This window comes from Colius striatus, chromosome 19, assembly GCF_028858725.1.
Source record: "Colius striatus isolate bColStr4 chromosome 19, bColStr4.1.hap1, whole genome shotgun sequence".
NCBI lineage: Eukaryota > Metazoa > Chordata > Aves > Coliiformes > Coliidae > Colius > Colius striatus.
The window spans coordinates 1,974,602-1,990,088 of record NC_084777.1 but is presented as its reverse complement, the minus strand read 5'-3'; the positions used below and the strand labels follow the sequence as shown (position 1 = coordinate 1,990,088).

Below are 15,487 nucleotides of genomic sequence, written 5' to 3'. Positions count from 1 at the left end.
TATAGTAAATGGAAAAAGATTTCCTTGCAGGCCAAAGCGAGAGGAAAAGCAGCAGTTCAAGGGAGTTGTGCTCCGGCAGGGCCCAGCCACCCACGGCCCGCCAGCCCTCAGCCAGCACCCGGCGGCTCCGGTTGCTCCCCAGAAGCTGCTGGTACTCTGGGAACAGCAGAGGCAGGTGGACACGGTGCTCCAGCAGCAATCATGGGGCTTGACAATGCTGCACACTGCAGAGAACAAGGCGCCGTGGCTCAGCACAGAGGATGTGGCCAGGCTGGGGTGAGGGACAAGGACAATATGAGGGGTTCCTGCAGCTCGCTCCAAGGAAGGAGCCCAGAGCTGGGGCCACAGCTCCCTCATGCCAGGGCCCGTGCTGCTGTAGCCATGCAGAGCTTCCCCTCAGCCTCCTCTCAGCCACTGCCAAGGACAAAGACAGTAAACAAGGAGAGGGCTCTGCTGGGTGGAACCAGCCCATGGCACCCGAGGAGCCCGGGCAGAGAGGGAAGTGACATGCCCCAAGGCCACACAATGAGACAGTGACAGGCAGGAAAGGGAAGCAGGGGTGCCTGTCCCCCAGGGCAGGGCTCTACCCTCCAGTCCCTGCTCCTCCTGCATTGCTCCGTTCTTTCCCCTCTCAACGTGCTGGTGTCAAAGACAGAAAACAAACACACGAGAGCCTGTAACAATAAAGAGCCCAATAACTGATAGTAAAGACTCCAGCAGCTGTAGGGAGCCAAAAGCTTCTTGGAGGGGGTTGGATGGAAGCTGAGTTTCCCTCCCTGCTTGTATTGTATCTCTTTCCTCTGCCAAAATGTGCTTCCTGAGTCTTGGGCAGAGCTCTCTGCCGCTGACCCTCACCTTCCTCTGTTTAGCCTGGAGCACAGGCCCGCCACGAGCCCGGGGCCAGCAGAACCTCCCGCTGCGTGCACATGGCCGGGTCAGGCCCGCTGCCAGCCGCTTCCCCGGGCCCAGCGCCAAGCAGGGCCACACCTGACCCGGTCCCGCAGGAGCTCGGGGACAGCGCCTGGGGACAGCCGTGGGCTGGGGATAAGTGGTGTGATTCGCTTTTAAGGGCTCCATCCAGCCTTTTTTTCCCCAGACAAAGGTGGGTCAGGCTCCTCTCGCCGCAGAGCAAACGGGAGGCAGCGAGAACAAAGCAGAGGTCAGACGGTGCTCCAAGCAAAGGGGTAATTCTGACTCCATTAACATTCTCGCTCCTGTTTGCGTGGAAGCAGAAGGCTGTGCTACTCCTAAAGAGCTGAACCACCCTCGGGGTGACTCATAGCCCTTGACAGAGCTGCCACGCTGATTTACAAACACGAGAGCAATACCTCGGAGCCGGCGTTTTGTACGCTGCAACCTCTCAACTTGGGCACAGACCCACAGCTCTTTCACAAAGCTCCCCTTCCCTCTATTTTATTTCCTTTCTTGGTGCCAGAATCAGAGCCAAAGCCGAGCTTAACAAAGCAACAGGCATGGCCGTTCTTCCCAGCCCTCATTTCCCCTGGTGAGAAGGGGGAAGTTAATTTAGGCCCTATCAAACAGCAGAAGCCATTCTCCAGCTCGTGCTGCAGAACGCAAGCGAAACGCTGGCTCGAACCATCCGCCTGTGCCAGTCCCTGAGCCCAGGCAGGGACTCACAGGTTGGAATCCTTTTGTTCAGGCATCTGTGGCAGACAAACGTCATCTGAGCTGCTTCACAGGCAGTAGCAAAGGGGAGATGCTTGGGATGCAGGCAAGAGAGAAGAGCTTTTCCCTCATCAAATGCTTTCATGAGCCCTCATTCCTGGACTCTGACAGGTACAGCCAAACTCTTCACAGCCCAGCAGCTTCTGCTTCTGTCCCAGGCTTGTCCTTGGAGCAGCCTCAAGCTCTCCCCGCTGCCTGCCCTCATCAAGCACCGACACAAGAAGAAACTGCATTCTTGTGTGTCTTGAGCTTGAAGCTTTTGCAACACGTATGAGGGAACAAAGAAACCCATCCTTGAAGCAGAAAGCACCCAGCCCCAGGAACTGCCCTGCTGACCTGCCCCAGGGCCTGAACCACCCCCCTCCAGCATCTGCTTTTCCTCCCAGGGTGATTTACTGCCTTAATATCCCAGATAACACCACACACTTCTTGCTTCTAGTTGGGGCTGTTCTTTATATTCCCAGACTCTCTCCCTTTGCCAAAGTACTATTTGTGCCACACTCAGCCATGCAGAATGTGACAACGTTCAAGCATATTTCGTAGTAAAGACAAAAGACCTGATCAGGTTTCTATCAGCAGTGCTGAAGTAGCCCTTCGGACGCCGGTGGTGGCAAAACCTTCACCCAGATGCCCAAGAGCAGCTTGCTGCAGCCACAAGAGGGAGTCCGGAATCTCCTCCTCCCCAGATGGATTCCTCTGTCACAATTCTACCAGAGCACGCAGCAAGATTCCCAGAGGGTTTTGCAAATTTACCCCGAGCTCCACGTTTCTTCTGCCTTAGAGGAGTATCCTTGTCCTGAAGGTAAAGGTTCTCTACGATTAGATGCAGCTTTTCCTTTTCTTATGAATAGGAGTGGGGGAAGTTACCTTACTGATCCATTCTGGAACCACATTGTGGCTGAAGGCAGAGGATGGGGAGTACAGGAATTTGGTTCTGCCTGAGCCAACCCCAGCTTACAACTGCTTGACAGAGCAGTTCCACCCAAACCAACTCCTGGAGGTGTTTTATAGCAATGTGCACAATATAACACCCCACAGAACAATGAAACTCACAGGAGAACTGAATAAACCCAACTGCTCCCCAGCACTTGCTCAGATTTATTGGCCATGCACTGAAGTGTGGATTCATGGCCTGACAGTCCCCTCCCCAGCCCTTTCCCCTGGATGTTCAGCAGGACCATCTAAGACCAGGGAACACCAGACTGCCAGAAGTCTTGGAGGGAGACTTTCTTCAGAGGGAGGCTGCTGTGCCAGCGCTGCAGCAGCAACACTCACTCCTGCCTCACCCAGGCGAGAAGTTACACCAGGATTTTACTCACCCACAAGCAGGTTCTGCCTAATGCAACCCAGAGTGTGCCAAGCCACCATGACACAGGCTCAACACTGTGTTAATTTGACACATGTGATTAGAAGCTCTGGCAGAGCCAGGAGCCCACAACGTAACAAATGGCCTCTCGCATCGCCAGCGCAGGGTCTGTGTCGAGTCGTGTGGGTCTGCTCCCCAGCTGCCAAAAACTTGCCAAGATGCATTCCTCAGAAATGCTTTTATGCTCTTTACTCAATCTTGACATTCATCTGTTGTAAAGTTTCCAAGAAAACATTACAGCTCAAAGGGGGCATCTTCTGAGTGAAGCCACACAAGAGTTTTGAGCAGGAATAGCTCCATCCAGGCATTGCCCAAAGCACCAGGCAACAGACATCAGCAACACTTCACCCACAGACATTCAGCCAACAGATAAAGACAAGAAACACATCAAAGAGGTTAATGAAAGAAGTGCTCACAGTGCAGGTGGATTCTACTTGACTGTATCAGTTCTTTTGTTCACTTTGTACTCTCACCTGCCCACTCCTGCTTGAAACGGAGGAGGGAATGTAAGGGATTAAAGGGTTAATTCTGACCATTGAACATGGTCAGGATCACCCACCTCTGACCCAAAGGGCAGTGGGTTCAGCTGTCACTACACCTCTGAGGCTGCAGCATAGATCACTCTTTCCCACTTGCTGTACTGACCACCTCAAGGGTGGGGGTCAGAAAGGGCTGTTTAAAAGCCCTGCCCCTCTCCTCATGTCCATCAGCCTTTGCAGAGGCAATTTAGTGGGGAAAATACTCTTCAATTATGATTAGGGGCTGACTACTGCAATGCCCATGCCTGTTTATTCCAAAGCAGATGTTCAGCAGTGTAACATTCCATATATTATGCTGACAATAGTAAGTTATTAGCAAAACACAGTAACATCTAAGGAGTCCTGTGAGGTTGCCCAACTGTTGAGTGGGTCAGCAACCAAAGATCAGATGTGACACATGTTAACACCCCAGAACAATTTATCCTCTACTTGGCCAAACTTCATTTCACACACTCAGCTGAATGTAATTAGGCCTCAAGCTTGTCTTAATTCCCATCTCTGCAGAAAAGGGTTCTTGTTCCTCAGCAAAGTGTGGCTACTCCAAAACGCTGGCAGGGATCTGCCAAGGAGCAGCTGCAAAGGTGCCACATCGTGTCAGGTTTGGGGAAGAAGCTGCTAAGGCAGCTTGATTGGAACATTAAAATACAAACATGCCTGCCATGGCACCTGCTTTGAGTTTCAGTCAACACACCCAAGAGCAAGTAGCAAGAGCCCAAGAGCCACACTGTGCTTTAGCTATTTTTAGATGAACGTTACACAATTTTGCCTCTAGCTCCATGGATCAGAAACACATGCTGCAGCTACAGACCAGTTACCCTTTAATCCTACCCCAAACAAGGAGACAGTAAATCTGACAACAGCTAAAGCTACTCAAGGAGCCAAGCACCACTCCAGCCTTTGCTGTGCTTCAGGCTACACAATCCTGGCTGCACCTGGCTCTGGGAAAGCAAGTTCACTTCATTTTCCCTGACTTCTGTAATCAGGTTCTTGCTATTGGCTGGAAGCAGACAGAAAGTTACTATCTCCTGCCTATGAGACATGACTGTTAGATACTGTAGAAAACATTAAAAAGCTGATTTCCTCCTCTATGAAAGAGAACACTACAGTGAACCAACATCTGCCCAAAGCCCTCATGTTAGGGCCCTGAGAGAGATCAGCCACCTCCTCACGCTGCTTAACGGGACAGGAAGATCCTTCAGGAGATAAGTTTTACCTTAAAGATGCTGAAAATTTAGTGGGATTTTCTGATGAAGCAGTTTGTGTTCCCAAAAAATAGTTCAAAAAGGAAGCCACTGCCTTCCCTGCAGGAAGAATGAGCAGCTGGTAGGCAGAGCGAGGATCTGATGTCAGAAACAGTGCTGACCTCAGGCCTAGCCAAAGATACAGATGCAACTAAAGCCTTGCTCCAAGGCAGATTTTGGGTTCAACCTATACAGGAGTCACCCCTGGAAAAAAAATACAAAGCAGAATTATCAGGGAAACATCTTTGCTTAGTCACTATGATGTGTGAGTGTGTTTAAAGAAGTCTACTAAGCCACGGAATGGTTTGGAGTTCTTTAATCGTTAAAGTTCTACCCAACGCATACCAGACAATTTACAGTTGTGAGCAATATGTCTTTGTGCTTTAGCTGGAGCACAGGCTGCCCACTTCACCAGGACCAGAAGAAGAGCCTACTGCCAAAGGGAGATGGCTTCAGCTCACCTTCAATGGGTGGGTTGGGCTCTGGTCTAGGTCTAGAGTGATAGGCATTCTCAGGCATGGGACGGTCTGTCTTCACTTTCGTAACCTGGAAAGAGAAAGGAAGAAGTGATGCAACTTCTCACAGTATTTAACAGAAAAGATACACCAGGTCACAGCTTAGAGGAAGAACTACAAAGTACCAAACAACACTAAGGACATGTGGATCTGATGAGAGCTCCTATCTCCAGATTATTTCTGAAGAGAGGGAGGGGAAGGGCATTTCAGTCACAGCTACCAAGAGCTTCACTCCTAAAGGAAAGGTCTCTGTACCAGGAAAAGCAGAAAGTCAGAGTAAGTGTCATTGTCTAAGAAAAGTGGAAGTCTTCTGGGAAAGCAGCCCTGGAGAACACCAACAGAGCTGACTTCTGTTAAAAGTCCAGAAGCTTCTAGTGTTGAGTTCATGAACCACCTTCTGGCCAGGAGAAGAGTTTGAGACCTGGTCTGGACAAAACATCTATAAGAAGAGAGAGAAGCAGCTGACTATCCAATCAAAAAGGTATTAAGTTACCTTAGAGAGCTGTCCCAGATCAGGTCTCACCCAACCCAGCTTCTCCAGCACACAGTTATCAAACACTGCCTGCTGCTTCCTGCACCGGCGCAGCTCCTGCAGGTTGCTGTAGTCAATGCAGGTCCAGTACTCAGTGAATGGCTCTGCACAGTGTGTCTTAATCTTCCTGTGAGGGACCACAGTAAGAATCCTGTTAGCAAGTGTTGTATTTTTAATGCTTTTCTCTCTTTCTCTTTCAAATCTCAACTTGTGATAAAGCAGGTTCGGTAGTTTTAAGCTCTCAGGAACATTTCAGTCAGTATTTGCAGCATGATTGAACAGAACTTGGTACCAATACCAGCAAAATTTGTACCACTGTAGCTCCAAGAAGGGGCAGCAATAACCCAACTAAGGTGTGGAAGGTATTCTTGCTGGATAGATGTGCATAGCCTCTCTCTGTATGAGATCGTTGTTTTCCCAAACAGCTTCATGTACATCCTGGGGTGTTCTAATGCTTCCAAATGAATCTGATATCTTAAGTCCAAGAAGACACACTTAGAAATGAGGTTTCTTATTACTAGGTGCTACACTGGAAGAGGACACACTTTGAGCTAATTAACTCAGCCTTTTGCTAGCAGCTTAATAACACGACACTAGCACATGCCTTGGATCTATGTTTTTGGTCCAAGGGGGAAAAGGTGCCTCAAGTCAAGCTTTCACAGTAGCTTTCCTGGGAAACTGAGGATAGACTATGCAAAGCTTAGGCTGGTGTCATAGAGTTTACAATAGAGATACAAAGTGCAGAGGCAGCAAGTCTTCCACTACCTGCCAGCACTCCTTGGCTGCCCTAACAACTGCGACACCTCTGAAGCAGAGGCCGTGCAGCTTCCCACGAAAGCACAGACTCAGGAATAAACAAACAAGACTAAAAAAGGCGCAGCCCCTATCCACAAGAGTTTGAGAGACAAGGATAAAGGCTCTGGAGGCCGTGAAGGCGGCGGTGCTTTACATTAAAGCGAGCGAGGGGCAGCGGCGGGTCTCCCGAGCAGCCTCAGCCGCGTCCGCAGCGGCGGGCCCGGGCACCCTGAGGCCGCGGCAGCCCCGCGGGGGTCCCGCTCACCTGAAGAAGTCGAGCGCGCACTGGTTGACCTGCCGGCCCTCCCGCAGGCACTTCCGCGGGTCCTTCTCCTCCCAGCGACACAGCATGAACTCCTTGTTGGGCCGGTCGCACTGCGAGCCGTAATGATGGGCCGCGGCCTTCAGCACGGCCGAGCTGACCGCCACCTGCAGCGGGGCACAGCGGCAACACGCTCAGTCGGCGCCGGCCCGCGGGGGCAGGGCCGAGCCGGGCCGGGCGGGCGCTCACTCACCTCCTGCACATCGAGCTCCTCCAGGGAGGGCACCTGCAGGGAGCCGGGCATGGCGGCGTCTCCTTCAGCTCCCCTCCGCGCCCGCGCATGCGCCGCGCGGGGGGTGGCGGGCGGGTGGCGGCGCATGCGCGGGCGCGGCGCGGCGGCGTTCCCATGGTGACCGCGCCGCCATGGAGGTGACGGGCGGGCGGTACCGCGGGGGCCGTGTCCGCGGCAGGTGGGCCCGGCGGGGCTCGGCGGGGCCCGGCGGGGCCCAGCGGGGCGGGGGACGAGCCCGCAGCGCCCTCAACAACCGCGGTTCTCTTGCAGGATGGAGGGAGAGGGCTCCTACACGCTGCCGACGGGCACCGAGTACCGGGGTTCGCTGAGGGACGGGGTGTTTGACGGCGAGGGGGAGCTGCTGTTCCCCGGCGGCGGCAGATACCGGGCGCTCTGGCGGCGCGGGGTGCCCACGCAGGTACCGCAGGCCGGGGGGCGCGGGTTGAGGTGAAATGAGTGCGTTTCGGAGCCAGTCTCGGTCCCCTGCGTGGAGTCTGGCTCGCAGAGGTCGCGGGAGGCCGCCGGTGGCCCGGCGCGCTGCAGATGCGGCCCCAGCGCTCGGCCAAGGCGCAGTTTGGCAGCGGCGAGGCGAGTCTCGTTGCGACTCAGTCCATCCATCATGTTTATTAACTCTGTGCTTGAACATGTCTTGCAGGGGAAATACACTTTTGCAGATGGTCTTGAATACGAAGATAAAAAATGGCATTACTGTGACGGCTACGACAGAAGATTTTATACAGAAATCTGTTCTGGTCTTAAACCAGCAGGTACTGAATTGCGTTTGCGATCCTCGGAGTCTGGAAGGAATTAAACTAACAACTTTGCTTAAGAAAGATTAATTTGGCTACATGAGTAACATGGAGCAGAAATGCTCTGGCTAATTTCAGGACCTGACCATACAGCACTGCCAGAAGAATGCTGACACCACCTTCCACCAGCGTGGCGTGGTCTCCTCTGGAGTGATGACCCGCAGGACAGAGCTCTCTTATCTATAGCTTTTGACATCCTGGTTAACCCTTTATGCATTTCACCTTCACAGCAGCGTGCTTTCAATCTAGAAAAGCTGAGCAAAAGGAATTGGTTTACATCCTGTGCTGGGCCCCGGTGAGGCTGCAGCTCGAGGGCTGTGTTCAGTGTTGGGAACAACCTTTTCCCTGAGAGGGGTGTCAGCCCTGTGCCAGGCTGCCCAGGGAGCTGGGGGAGTGCCCAGCCCTGGAGAGATCCCAAAGCCGTGGAGCTGAGGTGCTGAGGGGAGGGCTTGGACTTGATCTTAAAGGTCTTTTCCAACTGAAATGATTCTATGGTTATTTATCTATAATCAGAAGGTGAAAGGCTTTGTAAGGAACAAGCGAGTAAAATACTTAATACATAAAATACTCTTCTGTATACACAGAATATTTTAGTGATGACATGTAGTTGTGTGAGGCCAGCAAGATTCTCCTGGCCCCATTTTGGAGTTTAGGGTCATATTTGTAATGTTGGCTTAGAGGGCTGAATCACAGGACGGTGAGTGAGGAACTCACAGCGCTCTCCTGGTATCACACACGTTTACTGGATGGATTTTTCATTTTCTCTGCCTGCAAAAGTGGCAGAAATGTTTTACAACATTAATTGTAAGGTAACAGTGTTGTTTTCATAGCAAAAGTAAGAGATGTAGGAGATGTAAGTGTGTCAGTTACCTTGATCAAAGACACAAATGGAAGAAAAAAGGCAAAATAAAGCCAACCCTTTGCTCTTGGTGTTGGGTTCTTTTTTTTCCTTCAGGCATTTCTCAGCTCACAAACCTGGATCCTCCCAGAACAATCCCAAAAGGATGGTATGACTGTGGTGATGGATTCTATGATCCTGAAACCAGAGTTGTCGTTGACTACAACCTCGTGTTTCTGAGGAATGCAGGTACGATGAACTTCTGCCAGGTGAACCACCAGGACTTTATTTGCCATATCTTCTAGGATTAAAGCTCAAACAAAAGTCCCTGGTTTGGTTCTGTTTTCGCTGACCTGAAATATTTGTTACTTATTTTTATCAGTGATTTATGTGTCCCCAGAGTTGTATAAATCATATTTTGCAAAAAAATTACAGTGAAGTATTCCCAAGCAGCTACAAATGCAGATATTTTATTACTGCTGGGTATGTTAATCTCAGGAAAATCCTCAATCTCTTCCATTATGACCTCAAGCAAGGGAGTGGTTTTAAGGTGTTCATCACTGATCTCAAAAGCTAACAATCTCCATGTTGTGAACCAGGAAAAGGCTTAAGCACGTGCTTGTCTCTCCATGTTAGAATAGTCCATTTTGTTGAAATGGGTCTTAGGGCTGTGATCAAATGCTGTGGTGAACAGGGAACTTTCTTGTCGCCTTGGAGAGCTGTGTTGTCAGTAGAGTCTGGCAAATGCTTGGGTGTCGTGGATGAGTCCCCAAACTGATAAGCCTTAGGACAAATTAGTTGTCATCAAGCCAAAAGAGAAGCTTTTCCAATTAAAAACACACCGAAGATCCTCAAGCACTCGGCACTGAGATAACTCAAAACCACAAACCTGACCTGAAACAAAGCCTTTGTGTTCTGGCTATTTAAACGCCGTGTTTATCACTTTTTTAGTGCAGATTTCTTTCTAAATGAAAATGATTTCTGAAAGCAACCACTCACTCTACTTCTTTTTATTTTTGCTGGGGTTTCTTTTTCCCCTCTGAATGTCCCAATTGCCAGGCCTGGCATTTCCAGAAGACAGAACATTCCCTTTTCAGTGTGCCACACTTTAACAGTTTTGTTACTTGGGAACTCCATTTCCCACCAGATGTACTCTTCGTTGAAAATCATTCTGATCATCTCTACTTGCAAAAGCTTTTCTAAGTAAGCACTGTGATGCTGGAGGAGGGGAGTGAAGGGGGGGGGGGGGGTTAAATGAATCGGAGATACCATCTGCTATAAAATATACCCTATGATACATGGCCTGGTTTATAAATGTTGAATAAAAACTGATCTAGATTATTACAAATGGCATAGATCCAAAATACTGGAATGCAGTGGGCCTACTGATGAGGAAGATAAGCAACATGCTTTCCAAAAACACAGGAACCTACACAGATTAGTACAGGAGGGAACGCCTTGGAATTCAATTTGTTGTTTTTTAATCTGTTCTTTGAACTCATTGTCCTTTATGACATTTATCTCAGGCCCTACCAATTTGTTTCAATCGATATTGGCTCCCTGGCCCAGCCCGGTGTGCACAGAGGCGCTGGGGATGGGCTTTGTGTGGCCCTGCCACCGAGGGCCCTGTACACAAAATTAAACTTGTTGATGCGAGTGTGAAGAAGGAATGTGTCATGTAGGCCAGACCCTTCCTCTCAAGAACATGAACACAATTGAAACACCCGGCACTTGTTCAACATCAGAGGAGCTCTTCCCGCCCCAGGAGAGATGATTCAGGGCACAAGGCCACTGCAGTAAAGAAAAAAATTACCCACTCCCCCCCAGCTGTAAGCAGAAGAAACTGAGGAAGAGGCTGAGATGACAGGGAACAGATCCAGAATTACCCCATTATAGGTTGGGCAGGAAGGAGCAGGAAAACCTCCAGGCTTCCAGCCAAGTCTTGAAAGCATCAAAAGCAGATGGTAGGAAGCATTCAGGAAGTTCTTACAACAGCTTGACAGGTTTACCAAAATGACACTATCTTCCTCAGGTCTGGCAGCAGGCTTTCAGAATACTCCAGTTCTCACCTTTCACCCTGGCCCTATTATGAAGCGGTTTCTGATTGTTTCTCCTCTGTTTGTGAAAGGAGGCAAGGAAACATGCAGGCTTGGCTCTGACCTGCCTCACCCAGGTACTATTCCAGGAGAGAAGAAAACAGGCGCCATTTGAAACTCCTGAGTTTGCCTCCACCACCACTTTGTGGAGAGCAGCGGATGGAGAGCACCACAGAGCCCCCTGTGCAATCTGGCAAGCCTTGCCTCTCGCTAACATGGAGGTCTGACACTCGTTTGCTTAAAGAGCTCTCACTGCTAAAGCAGTGCAAAGGCCCATCACGAGAACATAATCAGGCCCAGGGAATGAAATGACAGCAACAGCTTTGTTACATGTTTTTATCTAGCAAAGTTTTCCAAATTCTCACTGCAACCTTGCCAGTTATTGCTCCGTCCCTAAACCTCTCTTTCCTTGGGGATGCTCAGATTTCGCTTGATTCCTCATGTGTTCTTCAATCTTTTCTCTTTTTTTCCCCCAGTATTGCGAAGCACACAAACTTGGACACATAAATAAGAATGGGAATGCTCATTTGTAAGGAGATATGTTGTTTATTTTGAATAGATACTGGGGCCAGACTCCTGTTTCACTAGGAGGATTACTTACTTTCTTTTTTTTTCCCCCAGAAATAGGACTCCTGGCACCTTTGTAACAAAGTTTGGTCAGTAGAAAGATGGGAAGATTTCCCAATTTTGCAGTGAAAAGTAGAAACTATGTTCTGTTTTGTTCAAAGCAGGGAGGTACAAGAAATGCAGTGGCACTCAGGTTTTAGGGTGCCCAAAGCTTTCAGAGAGAAAGTACCACCAGAAAAAGAAACTTTGTTCTCCTGAGATGGAAGAGGTTATAGGAGATTGCCTGGGTCACCTCTCATTTGATGAAAAGCAAGGAAAATCCTGATGAAAATTGCTCTGTTGCTCCTGTGGTTCTCCCAAGGATGGCTTGAATCATATGAAACATGCTTTTGCTTTTTGTAGTACGAGAATATTTGTGCTACTGCTTTCCTGTTCCATCCTCAGGTTTAATTAGCATGTGTATGGAGCATGGGGTAGCTTTGTATACTGCAGATATCACACGAAATACATGTATCACATCATGTATCATCAAGAGCAGGAAGATGCAAAACCTGCCTTCACACTGAAAGCTCAGTCAGGTAACGGAATGAAGATACGTGTTAACAAGAGCAGCACTGGGGCTGAAAACCAGGACAGGTCTTAGTGAGAGGAGAGGTTTTGGTGTTGCTACAGGCAGCCAGCATTCAGCTTAAGATTTCCACAAGCCTGAAAGTCCTATAAAAAGCAGCAGGGAAAATCCTGCTGCTTCAGGAGTCCCTGTGAGCTGGAAAGGTCAAGATTCAAGAACGTGATTTTATTACAGTGCAGAAAAGTCTGGGTGTAGAACACCTGAGGTTCCTTGGTTCAAAGGCTGACCCAACTCCTCAGGCAAGGGTGCAAAACCACTGTAATCTAAGCCTTAGCAACCACAGACCTACCTCTTCCTCACATTGTTACCTGGGGTGAAGGTTCTCGTGCCTGCTCTGAAACAATTTAGAAGGGAAACGTTTTGGAACGCCGGCAGGGATGTATTCATCCACTTCAGGTTTATCCAAGTATGCAAAGCCATGACATAAATCTCCTACATCTAGACCTTTTTTTTGTCTCACAACTCAGGTCTGACTTGCACCAAGTGCTTTCTGGGAAACGTAGGGTTTGACTTGTCTAAAAAAATGCAGCTGAGAAACAGAGCCATAACCACTCCATAATTTTGCAGGCTAATATTTCTGTACCTACCCTCATGTACCCCAAACACATGCAGATGTTTGCGTGCTCTTTCTCATAAACTACTGCAGGATTGGGTGTGGGATGAGGAGCTGGCAATCTTTCAGGCCTGGAGTATTTCTGGAAAAAAGACAGCAAGTTTAACTTAAAGTCGACTGTGGTGCAGGGAAAAAAAAAAGGATTGACTGTGCTCAGGGATCAGGCACGGAGCTTTATTCCCTGTTCTTCTTTGAAATTGCCCATTCTGATGATGGAGGGAGTGGATGAACAGTCTGGTTCCAGGCTAGTCCCTAGTCATTGCCTAAGAATGTAAGAGTTGTTTTGGCAGATGCCCTTAGCAATGGAGAGGAAAGCCCCAGCAATACACATACAGAGGGAATATAGTATTTTTGTTCCAATGAATTTCGCTTCCCATAGATTTAAATGTCTCCTTCTAAGGCAGGACCATTCAATCTTTTGTACATTCGTTCCTTTCTTATTTGACTTAAGATACTGAATTTAGATGAGGTTTAGTTGCTACATATTGAAACTCTTAAAAGCTCTTCAAATAATTGTTCTTTGGATACTTGTTAAGCTAAAGAAATCAGTTTTGATCGGCAGTAAAAGTTCATGCTATTTTAAGTGCAATGCTATAGCTATTTTCTGTTGTATATTTAATCATTTTGAATTATATGTCATGTAAAAGATTTTAGCTCTGGGGCATTTGCCAGATGGCTGATTCTGCATTTCACACAACAAAAGAAATAATGTTTGTGTAAAGCTCTTAAAAATAGTTGGTAATCAGTATATTCTACAACGAATAGGATCCAGACCTGGTCGGAAAAAAAGCCCAGCTTTTGCAGAAATTAATTTAGAGGATTTGGGCTCTACCTCTGGGCTCTGAACAAAACAAATTGTGGCTATTGTTTGCTGATTTTTTCAACATTTAACAAGTTAACTGCACTGTAAATTGTACTCGTTTTTACGTTAAATGCCATTTATTGCAGGCCATTGATCTTTTTCTCTTTACTTTGGCTGATAAACTTCTTTCTGAAAACAGGATTTTGTAAAGCAGAGAGCCCATGCTCCTCTGCCTCCACACAAGTAGGACATAGCCCTTTGCCTTTCCTGCAACAGCTGGGGGGCTTGTCCTTTTTACTGCTAACTGCTCTTCCTGGCCTCTTTGGTTCCTCCTCAATACCACTGCAAGAAATATTTTCCCTCTCTGCCATGACACTCGTTCTCTTTGCTCACAAGGCTCTACACAAGTCTGTACAAATTCACTTTCTGGTCTTGTCTCCTCCATCTCCTATATACTTTTTTCTCCAGTACCAGGACATAGGGTTTTGCCCACATCCATGCAGTTCCAGTTTTCTGGTACTTGCTTTCCAGTCTCCCTGACAGTCCAAAGGTTTGGGAAATCCTGTATTAAGAGGAAGTTTAGAAAAGGTATTCTAGCTGTTTCATATGGATCCCCAGGTGTCACTCATCTGTCTCTTCCTGGTTTCTAGGTAGATAGCTTTTGTCCTGGTATGAGAGCTTTGGACCTAAATAATGTCCAATGCTCCACAAATAAATTGTCTGAGGAGTCAGAGAAGGAGGAGAAGCAGAACATTAGCAAGTACCAAACTGGGGACTGCTGAGTGGGCAAGGCACATGAATGAGTACTGAAGTGAAGATGGCAGAAGGAAATTGAGTCTACCTAAGAGGAGATCCCAGACTCCTATGAGCAGTAGCTTCGTGTTGACTCTTATTCCGTGCTAAGCACTGCTTAAAATGTTGGATCAGTTCTCTCACTCATCAACTGCTCTTCTCATATCTCTTCATATAAACATGTGTTAAGATCAGGCACATTCTGAATGCCACCACAAAATGCATGCTTGCTGTGTCTTTCTCAGTGTCCAAGGCTGCTCAGGTGACAGAGATAGTTGGAGGCTTCTCATCCATGTAAGCAAGGAAACCTTTTTAGATTACATTTGGCTTACATGTTTTGATGTAAAACATCCTCCCTTCAGTAAAAGAGATGATGAACCCATACGATTTATTTTCAAGACCATAGCCAACAGTGATAATATTCATCTATGCATCATGATGTCAGTTACTACATCTACAGTTACTACAGTAGCTGTAGCTTTTGCAGGAATATTGTTCCTTGTGGTTTCCTGGACTTAAAATACTTATCATTTTGAAAACTGTGAAACTTTCAGTTCCAAACAGTGACATGCCAAGAATAACAACTTTGTCTGTGTGCCAGCCATCCTATTGTGGCTCCCTTAAACAGGTTATGCACAAGCCTTATAGGCACTTACATCCAACCATACAGTTCACGTGAAAACAAGTTGGACAAGAGATGGAAAGTTCATTTAGGGGCCATTTTGGAATTACAGTAATTAAAAGTGAATGGAAAGGTGAGAATTTGAGGGTGGAAACAAAGGTTAATTGAAAACAAGCTTTCCATTTTCTTGCCAGCCTTGATGTTGGTGGGGTCAGGTGCAGTAAGGAAGGTGGTGGCAGTGGAAATGGAAGGGGTGTGCCAGGCAGAAGCCAGGGCTGAGATGCTATCGCATGGGGCTGTAATTGTGGAGTGGAAGAACACGATAAGCAGCGCTGCGGGTGCTGGCGGGAGGCAGGCATGCCAGAGCAGTCAGGGATACTGGTGTTTACAAGGGTCTGTGTGTGCTTGGCCCTCTGCAAACAGAGAGGAAACTCAGCTCTAGTTCAAGGATTGTCTATTGTAAACACACCCTCTTACAGACCAAAGTCATGG

At 48.1% G+C, this 15,487-nt stretch overlaps 2 protein-coding genes across 2 annotated transcripts in view; one reads left to right on the top strand and one right to left on the bottom strand.

Annotated features, from left to right (window-relative positions):
* Positions 1 to 5,133: 5,133 nt before the first annotated feature.
* NDUFA8 (NADH:ubiquinone oxidoreductase subunit A8) lies at positions 5,134 to 7,285 on the bottom strand. Its single transcript, XM_062011654.1, has 4 exons — positions 7,190 to 7,285; positions 6,940 to 7,103; positions 5,841 to 6,006; positions 5,134 to 5,378 (listed from the first exon to the last, which is right to left on the bottom strand). The coding sequence occupies exons 1-4, from the start codon at positions 7,238 to 7,240 to the stop codon at positions 5,241 to 5,243; spliced, it is 519 nt and encodes a 172-aa protein (XP_061867638.1). The 5' UTR covers positions 7,241 to 7,285; the 3' UTR covers positions 5,134 to 5,240.
* A 74-nt stretch (positions 7,286 to 7,359) lies between these two features.
* MORN5 (MORN repeat containing 5) overlaps positions 7,360 to 15,487 on the top strand; it is a 14,635-nt gene continuing 6,507 nt past the window's right edge. The window contains exons 1-4 of the mRNA XM_062011894.1: positions 7,360 to 7,406; positions 7,499 to 7,646; positions 7,884 to 7,995; positions 8,993 to 9,124. Of these exons, the coding sequence (XP_061867878.1) occupies positions 7,360 to 7,406; positions 7,499 to 7,646; positions 7,884 to 7,995; positions 8,993 to 9,124 (439 nt within the window). The remainder of the gene's footprint in view (positions 7,407 to 7,498; positions 7,647 to 7,883; positions 7,996 to 8,992; positions 9,125 to 15,487) is intronic.

What these genes read in the sequence shown, in the direction of transcription:
- NDUFA8 (XM_062011654.1), bottom strand. Translation starts at nt 7,240, where the DNA reads ATGCCCGGCTCCCTGCAGGTGCCCTCCCTGGAGGAGCTCGATGTGCAG. An exon ending in AGGAGCTCGATGTGCAGGAG is followed by an intron (nt 7,104 to 7,189) that starts GTGAGTGAGCGC and finishes GCCCCGCTGCAG; the next exon opens with GTGGCGGTCAGCTCGGCCGT. An exon ending in ATCTGGGACAGCTCTCTAAG is followed by an intron (nt 5,379 to 5,840) that starts GTAACTTAATAC and finishes TTCTCTTTCCAG; the next exon opens with GTTACGAAAGTGAAGACAGA.